The sequence below is a fragment of the Mus musculus genome, chromosome 11 (assembly GCF_000001635.26).
Source record: "Mus musculus strain C57BL/6J chromosome 11, GRCm38.p6 C57BL/6J".
Taxonomy (NCBI): domain Eukaryota; kingdom Metazoa; phylum Chordata; class Mammalia; order Rodentia; family Muridae; genus Mus; species Mus musculus.
This window is the reverse complement of record NC_000077.6, coordinates 95,890,783-95,915,310: the sequence shown is the minus strand read 5'-3', so window position 1 is coordinate 95,915,310 and position 24,528 is coordinate 95,890,783. Positions and strand designations below refer to the sequence as shown.

At 46.1% G+C, this 24,528-nt stretch overlaps 1 protein-coding gene across 2 annotated transcripts in view; it reads left to right on the top strand.

Annotated features, from left to right (window-relative positions):
* Positions 1-350: 350 nt before the first annotated feature.
* Positions 351-24,528, top strand: part of B4galnt2 (beta-1,4-N-acetyl-galactosaminyl transferase 2) — a 51,402-nt gene continuing 27,224 nt past the window's right edge. Inside the window, exons 1-3 of one of the 2 annotated variants that reach the window (XM_006532201.4) lie at positions 351-491; positions 23,338-23,553; positions 24,201-24,338. In XM_006532201.4, coding sequence (XP_006532264.1) covers positions 481-491; positions 23,338-23,553; positions 24,201-24,338 — 365 coding nt within the window. In that variant the 5' untranslated portion in view covers positions 351-480. The remainder of the gene's footprint in view (positions 492-23,337; positions 23,554-24,200; positions 24,339-24,528) is intronic. The other variant, NM_008081.3, reaches the window with a different exon arrangement.

Here is a 24,528-nt window from a genome sequence, read left to right as displayed (position 1 = left end):
CCTGCCCACCAAAGAAATGGGGGTGAGCAGAGATGGCTTGCATTTTTAGCCCCGAACCCAAAGGACATAAAATACACCAAAGTGGGTTGAGACGCTGCTTACTGTCTGATTATCCCCAACTTGCCTAGATTTCTTCACCTGAAAATCAAGCCACAGAACTGTCGTCGGGGCTGTTATAGTTTATACAAGTAAATAAAGCGTTAGAACCTGACTGTAACTCTTCTAGTAGGAAAAGCCTGGGCGTTGGTCACCGGAGGGATCATGTACCGGGACATAGGCTCCTGGCGCCGCACAGCCACAGTGGACCAACTTAAATAGTGTCAAAACCGTTGGAACACATCCTGGACGCGAGGCAAGGTCCAGCGCCTGGGCGGGGGTTGTGCGAGGTAGGCGGGCGCGGTCCCTGGGACTCGCAGCTCATTCCTGCTCGCGTCCAGACCTGCGGTAGGCAGTCTGCAGAAGTGGCTGGAGCGAGCTGCGATGACTTCCAGGTAGTGAGTGTCCCTGGGCCGGAGGAACGTGGGCACGCGGAGTTGGGGAGGAACAGGTGTAACGGCGGCAGCCAGCAGTGCTCAGACAGCAGGCAGCCGGCTGGTGGAGCCCGGGGAGTCTTCGCGTGGGTGACAAGGATCTCCCGGCACAGTGCGTGCCTTCCTGGCTAGACATCCCGCTCCTCTCTCCCGTCTCAGACGCTGCGCCGGCTCAAACCCGGAACCGGTTTTCCCATGGGAAAATCCGACTTGGAGGTTGATCTCCAGGGGGTGGGGGGCAAGTCCGAGCGTGGGGTCGTGTCTTGGGGGTGCCGGGTGCGCTGAACGGGGATCAGGCGCCTACCTGACTGAGTCTGGTACCCAGCTGTAGGATGTGGGTTTAGGCAAGTGTAAGAGCCTGGATCCCTGAGTCCTTTCCAGAGAGTTTTATAGCAGCCCTCACAGAGCCAATGGGTTTCAGAAGGTTGCATCAGGAGTAAGAGGCTCAGCTGTACCTCAATGCACCGCACAACACCGTGGAACGCTGAAGAGGCTGAACTTAGGCGTGTTCGATTAAGTTTTACAAAACACTCAGAAGGATCAGAAACGAGTTGTGTGAGTTAGAAATCATTTTGGTGTGTTACACACACCTCCTCAAAGTTTCTCTCTCTCTCTCTCTCTCTCTCTCTCTCTCTCTCTCTCTCTCTCTCTCTCTCTTTCTCTCTCTTTTTTCAAAAGCAAATGCAGTTAAAGGGAGGGGCATGTAGCTCTGATGGTGAAGTGCTTGCCTGACACTCAGAGGCCAGTCACTACTACTAAACTACCTGGAAGGCAGAGGGCCACAATTCTGAGGCCAGATGGACATCCGATCTGATCTCAAAACTTTCAAAGGGGCTGAGGAAGTTCCTCAGTGGTATACGGTTTGCAGACTCTGCACCAGGACCAGGTTTGGGGGGGGGGGGGTTGTTTGTTTGTTTTTAAAGCACACATTTGTTCCACAAAGGATTTAGGGAGAGAGTGGAGGAAGGCAGATATTGGGAGTCTGCTGTGCATTGCTAAGGAAGGGCTTCAGGAATCCCAGAGTCCTTCAATATTCTTTCTAGCTTCCTGCTTCCTGCATGTGGGAGGAGATAGGAGCTGGGACTTCTGTTTCATAGACTCAGTCAACTTGAATGATGCTAATGAACACAAGGCTGGCACATTTTGGGCCAGACTTTGTTTTTCCTTCACTTATAAAGAGCTAGAATTGTACCCTTAGATCTACGATTTTCATCTCTGAAGTCTGCTATTTTCCTGTTTTGACTATACAGTGCTGGCCAGTGTGGCCTTGGGGAAACATCTCTTCCAACTTCTGACTTTCTATTTCTGAAATGGGACAGTTTCCCTCAAAAACAAACAAACAAATAAACAAACAAAACCCACACAAAACCAACCAAACAAACAAACAAAGCCAAACACTTCCCCAAATAAAACAAAAACCCAAGAAGAGATTAGTGTCCTCTAAACAAAACTGACTATATATTAATTATTCCACTCATTTCAAAAGCCAGTGTGATGGCTCATGTCTGTCCACTCTTCAAGGTCATCTTTTGCTACATTGTGAGTTTGAAGCCAGCCTGGGCTACATGAGACCTTGGCTCCAAAGGTGGAAAAAAACGTTCAATTCATTTTATACGCCAGGAGCACCTAGGAGAGGGCTCCAGGATTATGTCTCTGTAAAGTGGACTGAAAAGCCTGATGAAGGAAGAGGGGGGCCAGGATGGAGAGATGCACTCATTCCTATGCAGCACTGATTCAGGGTGGAGCGGCTGTGTTCTGGATTCTCCCAGCAGCTCTCCTAACAGTTCCTATGAAGAATATACTGCACGTATCTCCACTTTACAGTGGGGGAAATGGAGGGAGAAGGTTGTCTGAGAACCATGCTGGAAGGAGCTGATTGGATTGTAGCAATTGTTTACTAGAATTTTATTTAACCAGTGTTGAAGAACTTTCTCTCTCTCCTCCCCCCACCCCCCACCCCCTTTCTCATTTTCACACACTCACTTAAAAAAAAAGAGCTAGCTACTGGATAGTCCCTACTATGTGCTGGGTATCTTTTTTGTTGTTGTTAGCTTTTTTTGTTTTGTTTTGTTTTTTGTTTTAGGGGGGGTTTCGAGACAGGGTTTCTCTATATAAGTGCTGGGTATCTTTTTTTGTTGTTGTTGTTGTTGTTTTTTTTTTTTTTTTTTTTTTGAGACAGGGTTTCTCTGTATAAGTGCTGGGTATCTTTTTTGTTGTTGTTGTTGTTGGGTTTTGGGGGGGGTTTCGAGACAGGGTCTCTGTATAAGTGCTGGGTATCTTTTTGTTGTTGTTGTTGTTGGGGTTTTTTTGTTTGTTTGTTTGTTTTGTTTTGTTTTTTCGAGACAGGGTTTCTCTGTATAAGTGCTGGGTATCTTACTAGGTTCTGGAAACACAAAAGTCCCAACTTCTTGGAGAAATGGTAACTGTGGTGTATTTGGCACCGACCGGCATCGAAACAGATGTCCTGGGCAAAGGCTTTCATTCCAACGTTACATTCCCCTCCCTTGGACCTTGAACAACACCACATTTCTTTAAATGCATTCTCATTACCTTCAGTGAAGGGAACATTTCTGCGACCTGCTCCTGTCTGCAGGACATGTACACGGAAGTCAGAGGACGACTTTTCATTGGCCTTGTTAGTTGCAGGGGGTCAAATTCATGGCTTCAGGGTAGCAAGTGTCATTTTATTAAGAAGAAGAAGAAGAAAAAGGAGGGGGAGGAGGAGGAGGAGGCAGGAATATGTTTAATAGAGCCAGGTATGTGGAGGTGAGAGGGGTTCCTCAGCGGGCCCATGCTGAGGCATTCGTTCCCCCTGAGGTACCAGCCACACATGCTGAACCAGGTTTAGTACAGCATAGAGTTTATCTAGGACGTGGGAAGGGGAGTTGAGAATGGAGTAGAGAGAAGGCGGGTGGGGGGTGGGGTGGGGGGAGGGGAGGAAAGAAGAGGCTGAGCAGGAACGTGTTGGGGCGGGGAGGGAGAATGGGGTCAGAGAGGGAAGAGAGTCAGAGATAATAAGAGAGCCCCACCTACCTGGCTGTTCCTGGTAACAGCTGGGCGGAGCCTAGAAGAAATGCTAACAGCAAGCACCTTTAAAAGTGAACCTGTCCAGCCACCCAGCCACTTTTCCCTCCCTCCCCTTTTTTTTCTTGCTTCTTTCCGATTCAGTGATGGAGTTTCATGTAGCCCAGGTTGGCTTTGAACTCATTATATACCCAAAGATGACCTTGAACGTGGGATTTCTCCTCCACCTCCATGTCCCACTGTGGCAGTTTTAACACCCTCTTCCCTCTTTGGTAACCGATGAATAAGCAATAAGTATTTTCTTGTGTCTCTTGTTTTTCTGCTTACTTATTTAGTGTGTGTATGTATGTGTGTACATGTGGACATCTCCAAGTGGTGCATGTGAGGAGGTCATGGGACAGATTTTGGGTGTCCTCCCTTCCGCCTTGTTGAGGCAGGGTCTTTCCTGCTTCTGCCAGGGGTACGCGTACTCCACTCCCGGCCTAAAGCTTCCTGATGATTCTCTCGGCGAATCTTTTCTGCGGTTGTTTTTTGTTTGTTTGTTCTTGAGACAGGGCCTCACTATGTAGCCCTGGCTGTCCTAGGAACTATGTAGATCAGGCTGGCCTCAAACTCACAAAAGATCAGGAGAGCCTCCATCTCACAAACACTGGGATTAAAGACATGGGCACCTTGCTTGGGAGCCCCCCTCCCATTTTTGTGGTAGAAATGCTGAGACTATAGATGCATGTCTTTTTATGTGGGTTCTGAGGTCAAACTCAGGACGTTGGGTTCCCACAGCAAGTGTGTTTCCTGGCTGAGCCATTTCCCCAGTTTTTTTTTTTTTTCTTTTTAGGCAATTAAAAAGTTATATTTTTAAAAGATTTTCAAGTTGTGCGAAATATGTATGAAGGAAAGCATTACCAGTGGTAGGGTTTTTGTCTAGTTTGCATGAAGGCCTGGGTTCATGCACTGTATTACCCAAAGGGGCAGAGCTTAGTTAGCTAAGATGTTTAATTCATAGTTAATAAAAGATTACACTTCTCAAGCCAAGCATGGTGGGTCTCTCCATCTCACAGATCTTGGTCTACAGGGGCAGTGGGAGCAGAGACTTCAGAGGGGGATTTGGATGCCCTGTGAGTGTGGAAGGTGAATAAACCTGAGTCGGGAGGCAGAGCAACTTTACTCAGGGTGACTTAAGGCTTTTAAAGTTTTGGGGAACTGAGGGTAGGACTTTCAGGATAGGCAAAGATCATTGGCTGGGAGTTTAGGGTATCTGGAATGTCTCATTAATATGGGGAAGCATTCTAGGAATCTCAGGTCCGGGAATCTAATTGAGGCTACATGACATTCCTCAGGGAATGAGACAGGGTCCTAATCTCCTCACTATAGGTCAAAGAGTCAAAGCTCAGCCTTGGCTGGAGGGCTAGAGAAACCCTGTTTCCAAAAACAACAACAACAACAACAAAAACCAAAAAAACCAAACCAAACCAAAACAAACCAAAACAAAACAAAAAAACAATACTGGTTGAACAGAGAGGGAAAAAAAATTCTACTCTCCAAAACAGCTAGAGAGATTCTATATGTTATAAAATTAATTCACTTGCCAGCTTGTTCTTATAAGGAATCCAGGTGGCTGTCTGTGAAGGAGTGCAGTAAAGAAACTGCTGACATAACTACTCCATGATTATTATAGATGTGTGTGTGTGTGTGTGAGAGTGTGTGTGTGTGTGTGAGTGTGTGTGTGTGTGTGTGTGTGTGTGTGTGTGTGAGAGAGAGAGAGAGAGAGAGAGAGAGACAGTCAGAAGCATATGGAAGAATCTGGAATAGACAAAGAAAGAAGTCAACTGAACATGTCCAGAGCTAGGGAAGTGGGAGAGAAGAGTGGACATAGAGAGATAAAGAATAGAGCAGAGCTAGAAAGAGTAAGTAAGTCAGAGAGAATTGTGGAAATGGCCGGGTTATATGAAGGAGGACTAGCTGAGGGGAGGGAGGCCTGTGAGCTGCAGGGAGCTTAGGGTAGCTGAGGAAGTAAGAAGACAGGATGCTGGCATGGACTCTGAACTGTCCAACAGGTACCTGTGATATCAGAACGGGTGTTGACATGCTGATAGGCGGTGGCACAGGTCTCTTCTGCCAGAGAGAAGGGAAATGATGTCTTGATAGATGGGAGCAGGCTTCACAAGTCCCCGAGGAAGTCTGACTTTTATTTAACCACCAGAATCCTATAGTCCAGGCTGGGCTCATTTCTGGCTCTTGACAGCCTGAGACCTGACCTGAGAACCAGGTGGATGCTGGGAGCCAATCACCCAACTCTGAGTTCTTCAGATTAAATTCCTCATGAAGGGAAAAATCTAAAGATACGGTTCTTGGCTAGGGCTCCCATATATTGTGAAAACACAGCAGAAAGCAGCTGTGCAGAAATGAAGACAGAAGTCCTCCTATTTTTCTGGGATGAAATAACCTGTGCAGAAATTAAAAATCCCCCAAATCAAATACCCTGGAAGGGCTGGTGAGATGGCTCAGTGGGTGAAGGCCTTGGCACACCACAGATCTGAGACGAATCCTTGGAACAACATGTGGGAAAGGCAGAACCCACTGCACAAAGCTGTCCTCTGATCTCCACCTTTGCATGGTGTGTGTGTCCCACCCCATGCCTGTGCACCTGAACACACACACTTGCTCACAGTCACATAAAACACATACACACACACCAAGAGGGGCATGGTGGCTCATTTCTTTAATCCCAACCAACACTCCAGAGGTAGAGACAGGCAGATCACTATGAGTGTAAGGCCAGCCTGGTCTACATAGAGCGTTTTAGGATAGCCAGAGCTATGTAGAGGGACCCTGTTTCAAAACAAAAATTAACAAGTAAACAAAGCAACAACAACAAACCCCCAAAAGCTTTTGTTTACATGAGATATTTTTACTGCTACTTGACAAGTTGTGAATTAAAGCTGAGGCCTTTTAAAGATACTTAAGAATTAATTAAAAGTGACCGGGGCTGGGAGTGGTGTTGTGGTGCTAGCATCACAATCAATACAATCAATCAATCAATCATAACCTTAGTAGGTGTTATCCCAAATTCATTTATTTATTTATGATAAAGATTTCACATGTAGCCTAGGCTGGCCTGGAATTTGCTTTCTAGCCTTGGCCTCTTGAATTCTGAGTTTATAGGTATGCCCTGCCATTCTCAGGTCTAAACATATTTTAATAAAAACATAACTATAATTAGTTATGCTTTATATAGCTATAATTAGATCTGAGTAGGTCTCCAGTCTCCACTTCCTAGCTCAGTCCTGTGCCCTTTGCTTAGAGGTTGTAGATTTTCTTTAGGTGAAACTCTACCAATTCACCATATGGAAACAAGTTTCTGAGAGAAAGAGACAGAGACAGAGACAGAGATCTGGGAGAGTCCAGAGTGACATGAGTAGATTGAGCCAGGTCACGTGATGAGAGATGGGAGAGGAGAGGAGACAGGGACTAAATTAAGAGGTCAGGAGGTTAAAGTGTAGATAAAAGGGCCAGGTAATGAAAATGGTTGGATTTATAGGGTAGGGGGGGGGGCATGGTGTGCTAGCCAGGAGGGCCCTGTAACAGGTAGGGGCCAGTGTCTGGCTTTGACAATGTTAAGTAGGCACTTCCACAGTTTGTCTGGGGTTTACAACTTCCTACTCAGGAAATCATCTGAGGACACCACCAAGGCTATGTGCATGTTTGCCAATTGCAAAAGCCAGTGTGAGAAAGGATGACACGATCGGTTACCACAGTGAGCTGAGGAGTTTGTCTCCTACCACAAAGTCAAGATGGAGGGAGTCCTATGTCCCAACCATACAGGTTTCCGATGCTGAGCAGACAGCTTGCCTTTGAGGCGACCACTTGATAACCACAGCTGAAGACATTCTGGTTCCCAGAAAAACCATAGGCAGACTGCTCACAGTGTGTCAGTTGACAGTCCTTTCCTACTTTGTGACGAGTTGTTTCTCCACCGGTGAAAGAAGTCAATTCAAGCCAGATTAGATTATATTAAAGTCAGGGTTTTGGGAAGCTCTTCCGAAGAGCACATGAACTCGTAAAAGTTACTCTTTCCGTTCTCATGCCTTTGGATGAAGCAACATTTTCAGTGTGGAAGTCTCCTAGCCCGGTGATTGACAGGTAGTTCCTTATTACTAATTAACATTAGGGAAAGGAACAATGGTATATAGTGTTCTGACTTTTGGGGTAGATCAGAACACCAGGTCTCCAGGCCAGGCCAAGGAAAGAGTTCAGATTTCATTCCTTTAACTAGGAGGAAGTAACTTTACTTAATGGGGCTCAATGGAGTCCTGATTTCCACCTCCTTTGATTTGGTAGTTTGAATTTTAAGTGGGTGTTGCAGGATTTTTGACCGCATTGGGAACCCCGAGATTGTGTTGGAAGACTCTGTTTATAATTGTGATATAGCTCAGCCCCTTAGCACACACCTTTAACACCCTGACTGGAATAGAGACAGGCCCTGAGTACACAAATCCCCCAAAATGAAGGTAAAGTTAGTTTGTAGAAGGAAGCACACCTGTGTTTGAAAGTGATGTCTAATTGAGTGGTGGACAAAGTGATGAATCAGAGAAAGATCTGATAGAACAAGATCTGCCCGACTCTCAGGAGAAGAGCGAGGAAAGGGAAGCTATTTGAGGGGCGGAGAGAGAAACAGTTTTACTGGGACAGTTGTACAGAGACTGATTGCAGAGAAAGAACAAGCTAGGCACAGGTGAAGACGAATGAGACAAAGAATGAGCTAGAAGATTAGAACAGATTACCAGAGTTAGAGGTCAAGCAGAACAATTGAGAGGCAGAGAGAGAGAGAGAGAGAGAGAGAGAGAGAGAGAGAGAGGCCAGATTGAACCAGTTTGCGCAGAGAGGAGTTTGAGCCAGAGTATAGAAAGAACAAGAAAGGGCAAGCTTATTCAGAAGCAAGTCTCCAGGCTTAGATTAGACTATATTGGAGGCTAGAAACTTCTAGGACTAGTTCTAGGTTAGCAGGCAAAAGCGGTACGCATCAGAGAGAACAATTCACAGGAAAATTAAAGATATAAATGGGGGCAAAGATGATCCTTCCCTTTCTAGAGTGTCCAGAGAAATGGGGGGGGGGCACATCCAAAACTGATCACGAGGGAAGGGTCCATCTTTTTTTCCGAGACAGGGTTTCTCTGTGTAGCCCTGGCTGTCCTGGAACTCACTTTGTAGACCAGGTTGGCCTCGAACTCAGAAATTCGCCTGCCTCTGCCTCCCGAGTGCTGGGATTAAAGGCGTGTGCCACCACTGCCCGGCAGGAAAGGTCCATCTTGACTGGCCTTCAAGCCTGCCAGTACTTGTCCAGTCACCCAATAACTGCAGGAAAAAACCAACCAGCACTCATTTTGTACCCTAGGCCCAGCACTGCCATTTGGTCTGTCACCTCTGCACTCTTGTTACCATTTTAACTCTGGAGCGGTTCTCATTGGTTCTTTCAGATACTTGTGGGATTTGTGGGTAAGCATCTTCATTAACTTGTGGGAGGACATGAGCAAATGTCTATTCACCCCGGCTAGGTCACCAATGACAGTTGTAAGTAGGACCCCACCAAAGCCCAACCTAACAAACCAATAAGCTTTGAGGACTTACAGAAAGAGCATGAGTTATCTACAGGAACACGGGTGACCGCAAAATAATGACATCAGTACAAAGTTGCACCCCATTGTGGATGGAGACTTAGCGGGAGCCACACTGTGGAGTCCCATTTCTAGTCAACCGTCTACTTCCTATGAATCCTAGTATCTCCCAAGATCACTTGCAGCTGGTCAGTCCTGTGACCCTTCCTTGGCTTCTTCTACTTCCAACGAGCAACAGCTGTAACCAGGGAACCGTTACTGGAGACCTGGAGGCCTCAGTCTTTTTTAATTAATAGCCATGGTAATCAGCCAAAGGATTCTCCACACCAAAGAAACGCCTGGAGGAAAGGAGTCACATTGCAATATCCTTGAAGGCGGGGACAGTTTTACAGACAGGTCCTCAGCATGGTGATGTACGCCTTTAATTCCAGCACTCAGAGAGGCAGAAGCAGGCTGATCTCTGAGTTCAAGTCCAGCTGTGATCTATATAGAGTTCCAGGTCAGCCAGGGCTACATAGTGAGATAGTTTCAAAAAAAAAAAAAAAAAAGATAAGAAAAGAAAAAAGAATAACAGCCTTTAAAAAAATATATTTTTGAGGTGGGGGTCTCATTAATTCAGCTGAGATGGCCAGGAACTTATAGAGATCTTTCTGAGTCAACCTTGGGAGTGCTGGGTGCTGAGAGTAAATGCATGCACCATCACACCTATAACTATGTCATATTTAATATGTTTTTCCCCACTGTGCACGAGTCGCTGTGCACGAGTTACTTTTCTCATCATTGTGATGTAATATGTTAGAGAAGCAATCTAGGACAGAGCAGCTTCTGCTGTTCACAGTTCAAGGCTACATCTGTCCGTCCGTCATGGGAAAGGGGTAATGGCAGCAAGCTGAGGCATCTGGTCGAGTTGTACCTCTGGTTGGGAAGCAGCGTGATGAGTGCTGTTACTTAAATCACTCTCTTCTTCTTCTTTTTTTTTTTTTTTTGTTTTCATTTTTGTTTTTCGAGACAGGATTTCTCTGTGTAGCCCTGGCTGTCCTGGAGCTCACTTTGTAGACCAGGCTGGCCTCGAACTCAGAAATCCACCTGCCTCTGCCTCCCGAGTGCTGGGATTAAAGGCGTGCTCCACCACGCCCGGCTCACTCTCTTCTTTTTAATCTTAAATTTTTAAAAGGCTTTTGATGATGGGTGTGTGAAGAACGTGTGTGTAGGCACACATACAAGTGTGTGCACTCGGCAGGTCCAAGATCCATGTTAAGAGTTGTCCCTGGAGTAGTTGCCGGGCTTGGTGGCACACGCCTTCAATCCCAGCACTCGGGAGGCAGAGGCAGGTGGATTTCTGAGTTTGAGGCCATCCTGGTCTACAAAGTGAGTTCCAGGACAGCCAGGGCTATACAGAGAAACCCTGTCTTGAAAAACCAAAAAATCCCTAAACCAAACCAAACCAAACCAAACCAAAAAGAGTAAAAAGTGCTCCTAACCACTAAACTATCTCTCCAGTCCCCGTCCCCCCACCCCCACCCTCACCCCTAAAGTATTTTATTTTTACTGATAGCTTAGACTGGTCTGTAACTTACTCTGTAACCCAGGCTGGCCCTGAGCTTCTAGCAATCCTGTCTACCAAGTGCTTGGATTACCAGCCTATGGCCACACCCACTTCTGCCCCGCCCCCTTGTGCATGTTTGCTAAACACTCTACAACTGTGCTTCACCCCACAGCTGTGTTCTTAACCTTTCTTGGGAAAAGTTTCAGTAGTTTAGTAAGTTGTTAACCAGCAATGTTGGATAGTTTTTTATCAACCTGACACAAAGCAAAGTCAACTGAGAGGAAGGAAGCTCAGTGAAGAAAATGCTTCCATAAGATCTAGCTGTAAGGTGTTTTCTTAATTAGTGATTGAGGGCTGAGGGCCCAGCCCATTGTATGTGGCCATCCCTGGTTTGGTGATCCTGGGTTCTGTAAGAAATCAGGATGAGCAAGCCAGTAAGTAGCACTCCTCCATGGCCTCTGCATCAGCTCCTGCCTTCAGGTCCCTGTCCTGTTTGAGTTCCTGTTCCTTGATGATGAACAGAGAATTGAGACTATAAGCCAAATAAACCCCTTCCTCCCCAACTTGCTTTTGGTTGGTCATGGTGTTTCATCATAGTAATGGTAGCCCTAACTAAGACACAAGCTTTACTTCAGAAATATTTTTTCACTATGCAAGAATTTTTAAAGTTCTGATATATATTCAAATCTTCTGTCTCTTCCACCATAGGTGTTTCTGGATAGTCAGTGGCTATGACTCATGAGGGGTTGGTGGGCAAAGTGCACAGAAATAATGAGTTAGGGGCTGGAAAGATGGAGATTAAGAGCCCATTCTGGTTCTGTAGAAGACCTGAGTTCAGTTCGAAGAACTCACAGTGGGTGGCTCACAAGTGCCTACAACTTGAGTTCCAGGAGATCCAGTGCCCTCATCTGGACTCCACAGCACCTGTACTCACATATACAGAGTCACACACACACAATCAAACATAAAAATAAGTCGGGGATAGTGAGATGGCTCAGCGGATAAGAGCGCAGACTGCTCTTCCAAAGGTCCTGAGTTCAAATCCCAGCAACCACATGGTGGCTCACAACCAGCCGTAATGAGATCTAATACCCTCTTTTGATGTGTCTGAAGACAGCAACAGTATACTTATTTATAATAATAAATAAATCTTTGGGCCAGAGCAAGGAGAGGCCGACCCAACAATTCAATTCCCAACAACCACACGAAGGCTCACAACCATCTATACAGCTGCAGGGTACTCATATACATAAATATATAAATAAATTGCAATAAAAAGTAAAATAAGTCTTTAAAAGATAATTTAATTTATTTTATGTGCATTGGTATGAGGATGTCAGATCCCCTGGAACTAGAGTTACAGTCAGTTGTGAGCTGCTATTTATCAGTACTAGGAATTGAACCCATGTCCTCTGGAAGAGCAGCCAATGCTTTAAACCACTGAGCCATCTCTCCAGCCCCAAATGAAACAAGTCTTTAAAAAAAAAAAAGAATTTCTAAAGCAAACGCCAAAAAAAATTTTTTTTCTGGTTTCTGAGACAGGATTTCTCTGTGTAGGCTTGGCTGTCCTGGAACTCACTTTGTAGACCAGGCTGGCCTCGAACTCAGAAATGTGCCTGCCCCTGCCTCCTGAGTGCTGGGATTAAAGGCATGTGCCACCACGCCTGGCACAAATGCCAAATCTTGAAAAACATAATCACCACCACCTTCTTGTGTAGGACCAGGAGAAAGACCCATCTGGGACTCAGGCTTCAGCTGTTCCCCATTTCTGCTCATTTCAAAAGCCAACCCTGCCAATTGCATATAAGCCAGAAGGGACACAACGCTAACTTCTGACACAGATGACTACCCTGAGTCTTTATTTTGGCATGGACTTTTATAGTGTGCACAGTTGTTCTTTCTTGGATGTTTCTTAGGCGTTGTTCAACCAGCTTCCATGAAAGCACATAAACTGTATTGTTTTAACAGGATAAAATCTTTTTACTTATCCAGTAAAAATTAAACCTTCATTAATAATCTCCTACAACAATCTCTGTTAATGATTATACCATAAGATGTTATCCTAGTTAGAGCCAGATTTGGGGAGTCAGAAGCCTAAGAACGTGGGGCTGAGGGTTTAACTCAGTGGTAGAGTGTTTGCTGGACATACAGAAGGCTGTGGGATCAACACGTAGCATTACCAAAAAGTCCAAGTCCAGGGATTTAAATTGACCACGGGGCTCCACGCCTGTCATCCTGGCCCTTGGGCTAGGGGTAGGATCGGAAGGAACAGGGAGTCCCTGGAGCAGGAAGGAGCAGGAAGTCAAGGTTATCTTTGGCTAGACGGTGAAATTGTGGTCAGCTTGTGGTTTTTTGTTTTAGTTTTTATTAAAGAAAAGTCCAAGGGCCACAGAGATGGCTCGGCATATAAAGGTTCTTGCCTCCAAGGGAAACAAACGACATCTAATCCCTGACTTCCTCGTGGTAGGGAACGAGAATTTATTCCCAAAAGTTGTCCTGGGACCTCCATATGTGTGCCAGGGCACATGCACATTGATATACATCCCCCAAAACTAACTAACTGACAACTAACTAACTAAATGGTTTTTTGTTTGTTTGTTTGTTTGTTTGTTTGTTTTTTTTGTTTTTAGAGACAGGGTTTCTCTGTATAGCTCTGGCTGTCCTGGAACTCACTCTGTAGACCAGGCTGGCCTCGAACTCAGAAATCCGCCTGCCTCTGCCTCCCAAGTGCTGGATTAAAGGCGTGAGCCACCACTCCCAGCAACTAAATGGTTTTTAAGAGCTTTAGGAATTGAAGAAAATAGAGAAAATTGAAGAAAATAGAGAAAATTGAAGAAAATAGAGGTGTTCTGCTAGTGTTTCTGAAACTTGATTAAATGAATGTGTTTTGATACCATTTTATAAAGTTCAGACATTAATAGGCATACATAACAAAGGTAGTGTAATTTCCTCATACACACACACAAACACACACACACACACACACACACACACGAAGTTATTCTGAGTACTTGTTGATTCCTGGATCAATAACCGTGCCTTAAAATCACTAGCTCCTTTGAAAGCTCACCCTAGAGCATGGCCACCCCCAGTTTTTCTTTTATCTTTTTGTTTGCTTTGGGGGGGGGGTTGTTGCTTTCTTTTTCAAGACAGGGTTTCTCTGTGTAACCCCAGGTGTCCAGGAACTCACTCTGTAGACCACACTGGCCTCAAAACCAGAGATCCACCTGCCTCTGCCTCCCAAGTGCTGGAATTAAAGGTGTGTGTATCTATATATGCTTTGAGTATCTGTATGTGCATCACTTGTGCACAGGTGCCCAAGGAGGCCACATGAGAGCGTTGGCTCAGATCTTCCTGACCTGGAGTAGTAGCTGTGAGCTGCCGTGTGAGTTGTGGGAATTGAACTTCATCTGCAAGAGCATCAGTTGCTTTTAAACCACTGAGCATCTCTCCAAGTCCCACACGGTAGCTGTTTTGGTGTATGCTTAATTTATTAATTTCATATTTTGTCATGAAAAAAATGTGCATTTAAGGTGGGTGGTTGTGGTGCCTTTAATCCCAACACTACGGAGGTAGAGGCAAGTGGGTCTCTGTGAGTTCGAGGTCAGCCACCCTGGTCTACAGAGTGAGTGCCGGGACAGCCAGGGCTACACAGAGAAACTCTGACTCAAAAACAATAACAAAAAAAGTGTCTATTTAAAATTTACCATTTTCTTCTCAATATATAGTTCTAGCATATTTCGTAGTGTAGTATGTTCTGGATTTGTTTGTTTGTTCATTTGTTTGTTTGAGATGTGTAGTGGTTTGAATAAGAATGGCTCATAGATTTGAATGCTTGCTTACTATAGTGTCGCTATTTCAAAGGATTAGGAGGTATGGCCTTGATGGAGGAAATGTGTTACTGGCGGTGGCTTTGAGGTTTCAAAAGCCCACAAAAAGCCCAGAGTCTTTCTGCCAGTGAATCAGGATATAGTTTCCAGCTCCTTCTCCAGCGCCATTTCTTCCATCATTCCATCATGCTTCCTGCCATGATGATAGTGGACTAAACCCCTGAAACTGTAAGCCAGTACCAATTAAATGCATTCTCTTATAAGAGCTGCTTTGGTCCTGGTGTCTCTCCATAGAATTAGAACATTGATAAAGACAAGATGGAGGTGTCATAATGCAGGCTGGGGTCCCTGCAGGTATCAGACCAGGAATTGAACCACATAAAGAGAGAAGACTGAATACCCAGAGTAGACTGATTTGGCAACCTGGATCGGACTTCAGGGAGTCTAATGCCAGGTGGTTCATTGTTGGCATATTTAAAACACAGTACAATTTGGGGAAAGGTTTCCAGGCAACAATCAGTCCAATTACAGATTCACAATAAAGCTTTAGGTATGTGTACTGGCTAGTTTTGTGTCAACTTGACACAGCTGGAGTTATCACAGAGAAAGGAGCTTCAGTTGTTGAAATGCCTGCATCCAACTGTAAGGCATTTTCTCAATTAGTGATCAAGGTGGGGAGATCCCCTTGTGGGCGGTGCCATCTCTGGGCTGGTAGTCTTGGTTCTATAAGAGAGCAGACTGAGCAAGCCAGGGGAAGCAAGCCAGTAAAGAACATCCCTTCATGGCCTCTGCATCAGCTCCTGCTTCCTGACCTGCTTGAGTTCCAGTCCTGATTTCCTTGGTGATGAACAGCAGTATGGAAGTGTAAGCCGAATAAACCCTTTCCTCCCCAACTTCTTCTTGGTCCTGATGTTTGTGCAGGAATAGAAACCCTGACTAAGACAGTATGATTACTTAGAAACTCTATTATAAAGTACATGCGCCCATGAGGGTGGGTTCTATAGCTAAAAGGCCTAGACTCTAGTGTGGTCTCTGACTGATAGCATAAGGTCAGCAGGCCATGAAGTCCATGTGACATCTCCCCTGAGGATGATCTAGGGAGGGGGAAGAGTCTAGGATATCATTCTGGGGAACTGGGAGAGGTCTGCCTCTATAGCAAAAGGTGGGTGAGCTGCTTTCACAGGTAGCCAAAATGTCACCAGGTTATTAATAAAACCCACTCTCGGGCTGGAGAGATTGCTCAGTTGTTAAGAGCACCGACTGCTCTTCCGAAGGTCCTGAGTTCAAATCCCAGCAACCACATGGTGGCTCACAACCATCCGTAATGAGATCTGACGCCCTCTTCTGGTGTGTCTGAAGACAGCTACAGTGTACTTAGATATAATAATAAATAAATCTTAAAAAAAAAAACTACTCTCAGCTTTCTAGATGGAATGCAGGGATTTGACTTTATCTCCTCCATTGAGGAGACACTCCTACATGACTCTTGGTCCTCTTAGTTCTTCTCTGTGGGCACAAGGACCTCTGTGGTCCCAACATCATAAGGCCCAGGTTAGCCTCAAATTCCCAGTGTAGCTGAGGGTGCTCTTGAACCTCTGATCTTCCTGCTTCCACTGCCCCAGGGCTAGAGCTACAGGCATGGGCTGCCACACTTGGTGTATGTGGTGCTGGGAATTGAAACTAGGGCTTTTTACACAGCAGGCAAGCACTTTGGCAAGTTATTTATATCTCCTGGCCTGGGGTCTAGAGTTATGTATTTATTCTTGCTCTGATGGTCTTGATTCAAAAGATGCCTTTGAGAGCTTTAAAGTTTTCCATATTCGGAGGTTGGATATAGTAGCACATGCCTTGACCCCAGCACTCAAGAGGCAGTGAGTTCAAGGCCAGCTTGGTCTACACAGGAAGTCCAGGCCATTGAAACCTTGTCTTTAAAAACAGTAATAGATTCTATGAAACCACAGTTACTCTGCATATTCTCCCTTGGAGAGGGAATGTTTCAAGAACTTGTCACAATTTCCTTTCATAGAGGACTTCATAAGAGATTTTTTTTCTACTTATATCATATTTAATGGCCCAAATAGACTTTAAAAACTGATTGAATGCATATTACTCTTAGTTTCAGAAGATATCATGTATACTTAAGAGGCATTTAACTATTATAAATTATTTTGATGACTTAAAAAATGTTAATACTGCTGAGCGTGGTGGTGCATGCCTTTAATCCTGGCACTCGGGAGGCAGAGGCAGGCAGATTTCTGAGTTCGAGGCCAGCCTGGAACTCAAGTTTCAGGACAGCCAGGGCTATACAGAGAAACACTGTCTCGAAAAACAAAAAACAAACAAACAAACAAAAATGTTAATACTGAGTTGTATATTTTAAAATAAATTTTATTAGTTTAATAAAAAAGAATTAAAAAATAGTAATAGACATAGTAGTAATGGTGATTGTAACGATTGTGCATTGGGGCTGTAGAAGTGGAATCCATTGCAGAGTTAAGAGCATGTACTTATTTGTCACTGGAAGCAAGTGCTGGATGACAACCACACCTCCTTGCTGTTATTATTGTTACTTTATTTTTTTAAAGATTTACTTATTTATTTTTTATATATGAGTATATCTCTTCAGACACACCACAAGAGGGCATCGGATCCCATCATTACAGATGGTTGTGAGCCATCATGTGGTTGCTGGGAATTGAACTCAGGACCTCTGGAAGAGCAGTCAGTGCTCTTAACCACTGGAGCCATCTCTCCAGCTCCCTCGTTACTTTATTACTAATGGTGCCAAGGGTGGCACCCAGGGCTTTGACGAGTCTAGGCAAGCGCTCTACCACTGAACTAATCCCAAGTTTGGTTTATATATTTTTAAATTTTGATCTGTTAAGAATTTAACGGGTGTGACAGCGCAGGTGGCTAAGTGGTTAACAGCACTTGCTACTCCTGCAGAGGAACCTGCAGAGTCGGTTCCCAGCATCCATATCAGGTGGCTCACCCTTGGCTGGAATGCAATGGAACAACTGAGGCTTAGGCCAAGAAGTCAAGAGCTACCTCCCCCCAGCTTTGGAAAGGACAGTTAGCCAAGCTTGCAGCCAAGAGGTCAAGAACTACTCCTCCTTGACACGAAGCAAGAAAGAGGTCACCCAGACCCCCAGAGATAGAACCCACCGTTCAACCCCATAGATTACCCACCCCTCCCTAAGTTGCTCTTTTTGGCTTTAAAACTGAATCTGCGAATTCACTCGGGTCCTTTTATCCCGGTGGAATTGGGTCCCTGCATGCAGGAATAAACGCTCTTTGCTTTTGCGTACTATTTGAGTCTTCAGCGGTTCACAGACCCTAACCTTTGGTGCATTGCCTGGGAATCGCTGGAGACCCCCCCACTCCAATAGTTGAACATTTTGGAGGAGCCTCTCTCCCCACCAATCGGAGGCCAGAAAGGGCAAAGCAGATACATATTTTGCCGCTCAGCGGCTGGGAAATAAGGGGAATGCCTACCCCCCCAAATCCCACCTGGAGAGTGCCCCCCACCCCACCCCCCACCCCTCCCGAATGCCTTCACATGCAATCTGGAGAACCTGGGAGTTCTCACCCGGTTTCTGGAGAATGTGAATATGTCTACCTGGTTTTTGAACCACACCGTAGGTCTCCACTGCACTCGTGCACGAAGGAGGGAGAGACTGTCTGTAGGGCGGTTCCTGTTTTGCTTTCATTTCTGTCCCGTCGCTGTGTGCTCTGTAACTGTTGTTATTCTGTACCGGTTTTTAGGATATCATCTCGATTTTAAAAATGGGACAAGAACAGAGCACCCTTCTGAGTCTGGTTCCGGGCCGTATTTGGGACTTCCGCCAGGTTATGGAGGCCTCAGGGCTGATGCAGATATAAAACCCACTTTATACCTGGCTGGCCCAAGGAGGGAACTTATCTTCCCATCATTTACTGGGTAAAAACTGTGGTCTATGGGGCCTCGGGTCCCCTGGGCCAGGTGCCTTATGTCATCTTATGGTGGAAAGACCCCCCCTCTTTGGATGAAACCCTTTTTGCTAACAGCTACACCACCCCCTGCTCTCCTTCCTCCCAAGGATAGGAGGCCCAGGCGGCCAGTCTTACTTCCTCCTTCAGACCCAGAGGAGGTTCTCCCCCCCCCCATATTGCTTCCTCAGCTCCTGCCCACCAGGTGCAGGCTGACAAGGAAGCTCCTGACTCATCCTGGAGCCTGCCACATACTTGGGGCTCCAGCAGCCCAGAGAGCTCACTCAGGTTCTCATCAGGCTGCCTCAACCATCACCCTACCCCTCAGGGCTACAGGACCCCCTAGATCCACTGGGCAGACCTTTTATGACCTATTTGCCTTTAGCCAATAATGACAACAGGCACCAAGCCCTATCCATGGACAAGTGGGAGAAAGTGGACTTGGGAGTGGGGCAGGTAGCTCACCCTTTTATGGTCATCCCAGGATGCTCATACCCTCTGCAAAGGAGAGATCTACTCACTAAAATGGGAACCCAATCCATTTTGGCTGAGAGAAAATGGAAATGCTGGGTAAGAAGAGGTATAACCTGTTATCTTGCAACCCTGCAACCTGTCCCGTCCTCAGGTGTACAACATGACGGCTCTGTAGTTTGGGGGCGTGTTCAGAACATTAGGCCGGACCTGACTGGCATACCCTGGCCAGATGTTGAATGCATCTATATCATGGGTGGGAACAGTTTTGTTCAACATGAAACCAAGTGTCCAGGGGTAGCAATAATGGACTTGACATGGGACTCTGTTGTTTGGGCAGTTGCTTTGCCACCAGGAACATCAGCCCCAAAAAGCTGACCTGATATCCTTGACCCAGGTTCCAAAGCTGGCAGAAGGGGCCATAGTCAACATCTACACGGACAGCAGCTATGCTTTTGCTACTGCACATGTGCATGGGTGCATAGACCAAGAAAGGGGATTATTGACTGCAGACGGGACAACAATTAAAAATAAGAAAGAGATGTTGGCTCTACAGTCAGCACTATGGCTCAAGATGGCTATAATCCATTGCCCAGGGCATCAGAAGGGACCACTGGAGATAGCCAGGGGAAACAGTGGCTGAGAAGGCTGCCAAGGAAGCTGGCATGACTCCCACTGCTCACATCCAGGTGGCCCTGCCACCCCCTGCACTCCCGACGGATCAGGCTAAATGCAAAGGAATCTACAGAAAAAATGGACGACTGCATACCAATGAAGGTCGGACCATCCTACCCAAGGAGTTTGCCAGACAGTGCATCCACCAAATCCACCAAGCCTCACTTTGAGTCACCAAACACTAAAAAACATTGCTAAGAGGGCCAAAATACAAAATACTTGCTATAGGACACTGACCAGGCAATCTCAAATTGCCCCACCTGCCAGGCTATCCATCTTGTAACTCCAGCCAAGAAACTCCAGGAACTAGAATCAGAGGCCAAAAGCCTGGAGCCAATTGGGAAATAGATAACACAGAATTAAAACCAGGAAAATATGGGTATAAATATCTATTAGTATTTATAGATACCTTTTCAGGATGGGTAGAAGCCTACCCAACAAAGGAGACTGCCAATGTAATGACAAAGACGATTTTGAAAGAAATTATACCAAGGTATGGCTTACCTGTCCTCCTTGGGTCAGACAATGGCCTAGCATGTCTCATGGGGTATTCCTAGTGGCCCAGAGAGGCCGTTGTGTGATGCTGTGAAGGGGAAAGCCTGGATGGCCATGGAGACCCCAAGATGTTGGAGGCATCAGAGTCGTGGGATTTCTGCAGAGAAAGGCAGCTAGCAGGGAATGGAAACAGCCCAAGAGAAAATGTGTTGCAGTCAACAAAGCTGAAAGGAGTTGGAGATCTGAAGAGCACTTTGACATCAGACATGGAGATCCAGAGATGGGAGTTTGCCCGGCTGGTTTTTGGTCTCCCTTGGCCCAGCGTTTCCTCCCTGTGTTCCTTCTCCTCTCTCCTGGGATGGTAATGGATGTCTTCTGCCATTGTTGGACGTATGTCATCCGTTTTTTGTTTTTTTTTTTTCATTTTGATTTTACAGGAGGTCAGTGCTTAAGAGATGGCAATGCTTATCAGAGACTTTGGACTTTTAAACATTGATGAGACTGCAATAGACTACAGGGACTTTTGGAGGAAGACTAAGTTCATTTTGCGTTAGGGTATGGCTATAAGCCTAGAAGGGCCAGGGAGTGAAAGATAGTGGTTTGAATGAGAATGAGCTCCCATAGGCCCCATAGGGAGTGGCAGTATTCGGAGGTGTGGCCGAGTGGCAGGAAGTGTGTCACTGGGGGTGGGCTTTGAGATTCAGAAGCTCAAGCCAGGCCCAGTGTCACTCTCTCTTCTTGTCGCCTTGCCTTCGGATCCTGATGCAGAACTCTCAGCTAACTCTCTAACATCATGTCTGTCTGTGTTCTGCTATGCTTCTGGCCATGACAATAATGTACTAAACTCCTGAGCTATAACCCAGCTCCGATGAAATGCTTTTCTTTATAAGGCTTCCTGCCATGGTTGTGGTTTCCTCTTTACAGCAATAAAATCCTAACCGGAGACAGTCTGTGAAAACATTTCCAAAAGGATTAAATGGGTGACTTAACTTGTTAGGGTTCAGAAAGTTTTGAGTCACAATATTCCTTCGAGGAAGGAGGAGGACACACTCAGAATGTAAACAAACTAAGGAGCCCTCCTAAGCAGCCACTGGGACACGATGCTTTTCTCACCAGCCACAGAGCTGCTTGCAGGAGCCTCTCAGAGCTGTTGGAGAGAAGGAAGCCTGCATGCAGGTTCTGCAGTGAGCTTGGGGTGCAGCTTTCCTGAGTTATCAGCCATGTTGTGCATCAGCGTTTGGTGATGCAGCTGCCTATGGATTGCCACATCTCCCGCAAGAAACCTCTTACCCAGATTCCCAATCAGTTCATTGCGTCACCAGGTCGGTTTTGATATCATCATTACGTTGGGCTGTTGCCATTCCCTGTTTAGAGTGGACGAGTGTTGGTTCACTCTAAAGTGTCTGAAGAAGGAACAGAAAGAAAGACCCAGGGCTGGTGAGATGGCTCAGTGGGTAAGAGCACCCGACTGCTCTTCTGAAGGTTCAGAGTTCAAATCCCAGCAACCACATGGTGGCTCACAACCATCAGTAATGAGATCTGACTCCCTCTTCTGGAATATCTGAAGACAACTACAGTGTACTTACATATAATCAATAAATAAATCTTTAAAAAAAAAAAAAAAAAGAAAGACCCAGCCTGATGGCCTAGTCGGCCATCACTGGAAAGAGAGGCCCATTGGACACGCAAACTTTATATGCCCCAGTACAGGGGAACGCCAGGGCCAAAAGGGGGAGTGGGTGGGTAGGGGAGTGGGGGTGGGTGGGTATGGGGGACTTTTGGTATAGCATTGGAAATGTAAATGAGCTAAATACCTAATAAAAAATGGAAAAAAAAAAAAAAAAAAAAAGAAAGACCCAGCCTGAGTGTAGGGGGTACTGTCCCTTGGGCTGGAATTCTGCTCTCCCAACTTCCTGTTTTGCTTTGATGTGAGGAACCCCCTTGGGGCCTTCTTTGCATTGAGTGGCTGAACTTCTTAAACCATCCGTAATGGGGTCGGACGCCCTCTTCTAGTGTGTCTGAAGACAGCTGCAGCGACAGTGCAGTGAGTCCTGACTTCAGATTTTTTTGCACGAATTCCAGCTCTCCTCTCCCCATCTCCCCATCCCTTCATTTGGGATCTTCTGGGTCCTTTTTGTCACTTGATTCCTTCCTTCTCTGCTTTGTGAGTTATCCTAAGAAATGTTTTCCACCTTCTTTAAGGCAGAACCTCTGCCTAGTGGTGGTGGTGGTGGTGGTGGCGGCGGTGGTGGTGGCGGTGGCGGTGGCACATGGGAGGCAGAGGCAAGAAGTTGTTCTCTGTGAGTTTGAGGTCAGCCCGGTCTATAGAGCCATTCTCAGGCAAGCCAGGCTAAATCTTTTCTCAGAAAACAGTAACAATGAGAGAGAGAGAGAGAGAGAGAGAGAGAGAGAGAGAGAGAGATTATTGCCTTGGAGCTTACCATTAGACTGTCTAGCCAGTGAGCCCCTGCCCCTAATATCCTCTATTGTCTTCCTGTTTAGCTTCATACCCAACTTAAAAAAAAAATTAATCAGGGCTGGAGAGATGGCTCAGTGGTTAAGAGCACTGTCAGCTCTTCTAGAGGTCCTGAGTTCAATTCCCAGCAACCACATGGTGGCTCACAACCATCTGTAAAGGGATCCAATGCCCTCTTCTGGTGTGTGTCTGAAGACAGTTACAGTGCACTCATACATATAAAATAAATGAGTAATTCTTAAAAAAAAACAAAAAAGTATTCCAGAACCCAGTCGTGGTGATGCACGCCTTTAATCTCAGCATGAGAGGCAGAGGCAGGCAGATCACTATGAATTCAAGGCCAGTATGATCTACATGGTGAATTCCAGGCCAGCCAGGCTTATATGGTGGGACCTGTCTCAAACAAAACAAAGTAAGACTAATGAAGATTATTACTATTGAGAGTGCGAATGTCCGTGAGCAAATGCCACGGCTCGGGTATTGGTGTCAGAGGACAACTCGTTAGACTCGGTCCTGTCCTTCTACCCCGGGTTCTCAAATGAAGTCTTTAGGGTTGCACGGTGAGCGCTCTTGTCCATTGAACCATTCCCAGCTTTTTACGTGGTTGCAGGAGACTGCACTCAGGCCCCTCCTGTGCAGCGTTACTGTCTACACCTTCTATCTCCCCAGATCTTGACATCAAACATTCTAATGTGTTTTGCTTTTTCAGCGTGTCTTTTGCCAGCTTCAGGTTTCCATGGCTCCTCAAGACATTTGTCCTCATGGTAGGACTTGCCACTGTTGCGTTTATGGTGAGAAAGGTGTCCCTTACAACAGACTTCAGCACCTTCAAGCCAAAGTTTCCAGAGCCTGCAAGGGTTGACCCAGTGCTGAAGCTTCTACCAGAGGAGCATCTGAGGAAACTCTTTACCTACAGTGACATCTGGTGAGACTCTGGGTGCTCCAGCCTCACTGTTGTCCCCCTCAAGGTCACTTCCCTGATTCTCCTTGAGCCTTAGACATCGTAGACAACTCAGAATGGGTGCTGGTTACTAAAGTGAGTCTCAGAGACCAGGGGTGGTCTGTGGGATCCAGTGTCTGTTTCCCACAACACCAGGTAACCTTGCAACTTCACTGGGAGGGCTTGGTTCCTGCCATCTGCCCTAATGGGACTAGCTGCCAACTGAAGTGCCTATGGCTCTTAAAGACGCAAGATAGAAGGGATAATTCTAGAGAGGGCTGTTAGGCACGGTAGTGCACTCAGGCAGCTAAGGCAGGGGAGTTACCATGAGTTTGAAGCCAGCCTGGGCCACATAGACAAGATCTCCGTCTCAAGAAAGAAAAGGAAAAGAAGAACGAAAAGAAAGAGGGAATAGTCTTTAGTCCCTCCCTTCATCCCCACTCCCTCATCCTGTCTCTGGGGGGGGGGGGAGGGAACTCCTGGGTGGTTGCAGGATATCAACCCAGTTAGGGTAACCATGTGGTTAAAAAATTTTTTTTCAGTGTGAGCAACAAGCAAGTTTAGGGTTTAGGGCTAAGGTCCCGCCCTTCCTGCAGTCAATCATGTTTATAAGCTTTTCTCCCTTGTTCTAGGCTCTTCCCCAAAAATCAGTGTGACTGTAACTCTGGCAAACTGCGAATGAAATATAAGTTTCAGGATGCCTATAACCAGAAGGACCTTCCAGCTGTGAATGCCAGAAGACAGGCAGAATTTGAGCACTTTCAGAGGAGGTGATGCAGGCTGTGGGGGCTCCTGGGTTTCTGGGAACAGCAAACAATCAAGTGCTTGAGAGAGTGAAGAGCCCTGAGAAAAGGTCTGGACCTTGCATTCCTGAGGGGCTCCTGGGGAGAACTATTAGGAACAAGCAGAGGAAGACAATGGAGAAGAGTATTCTCCAAGAAAGATTTGCAGGGCTTTGTG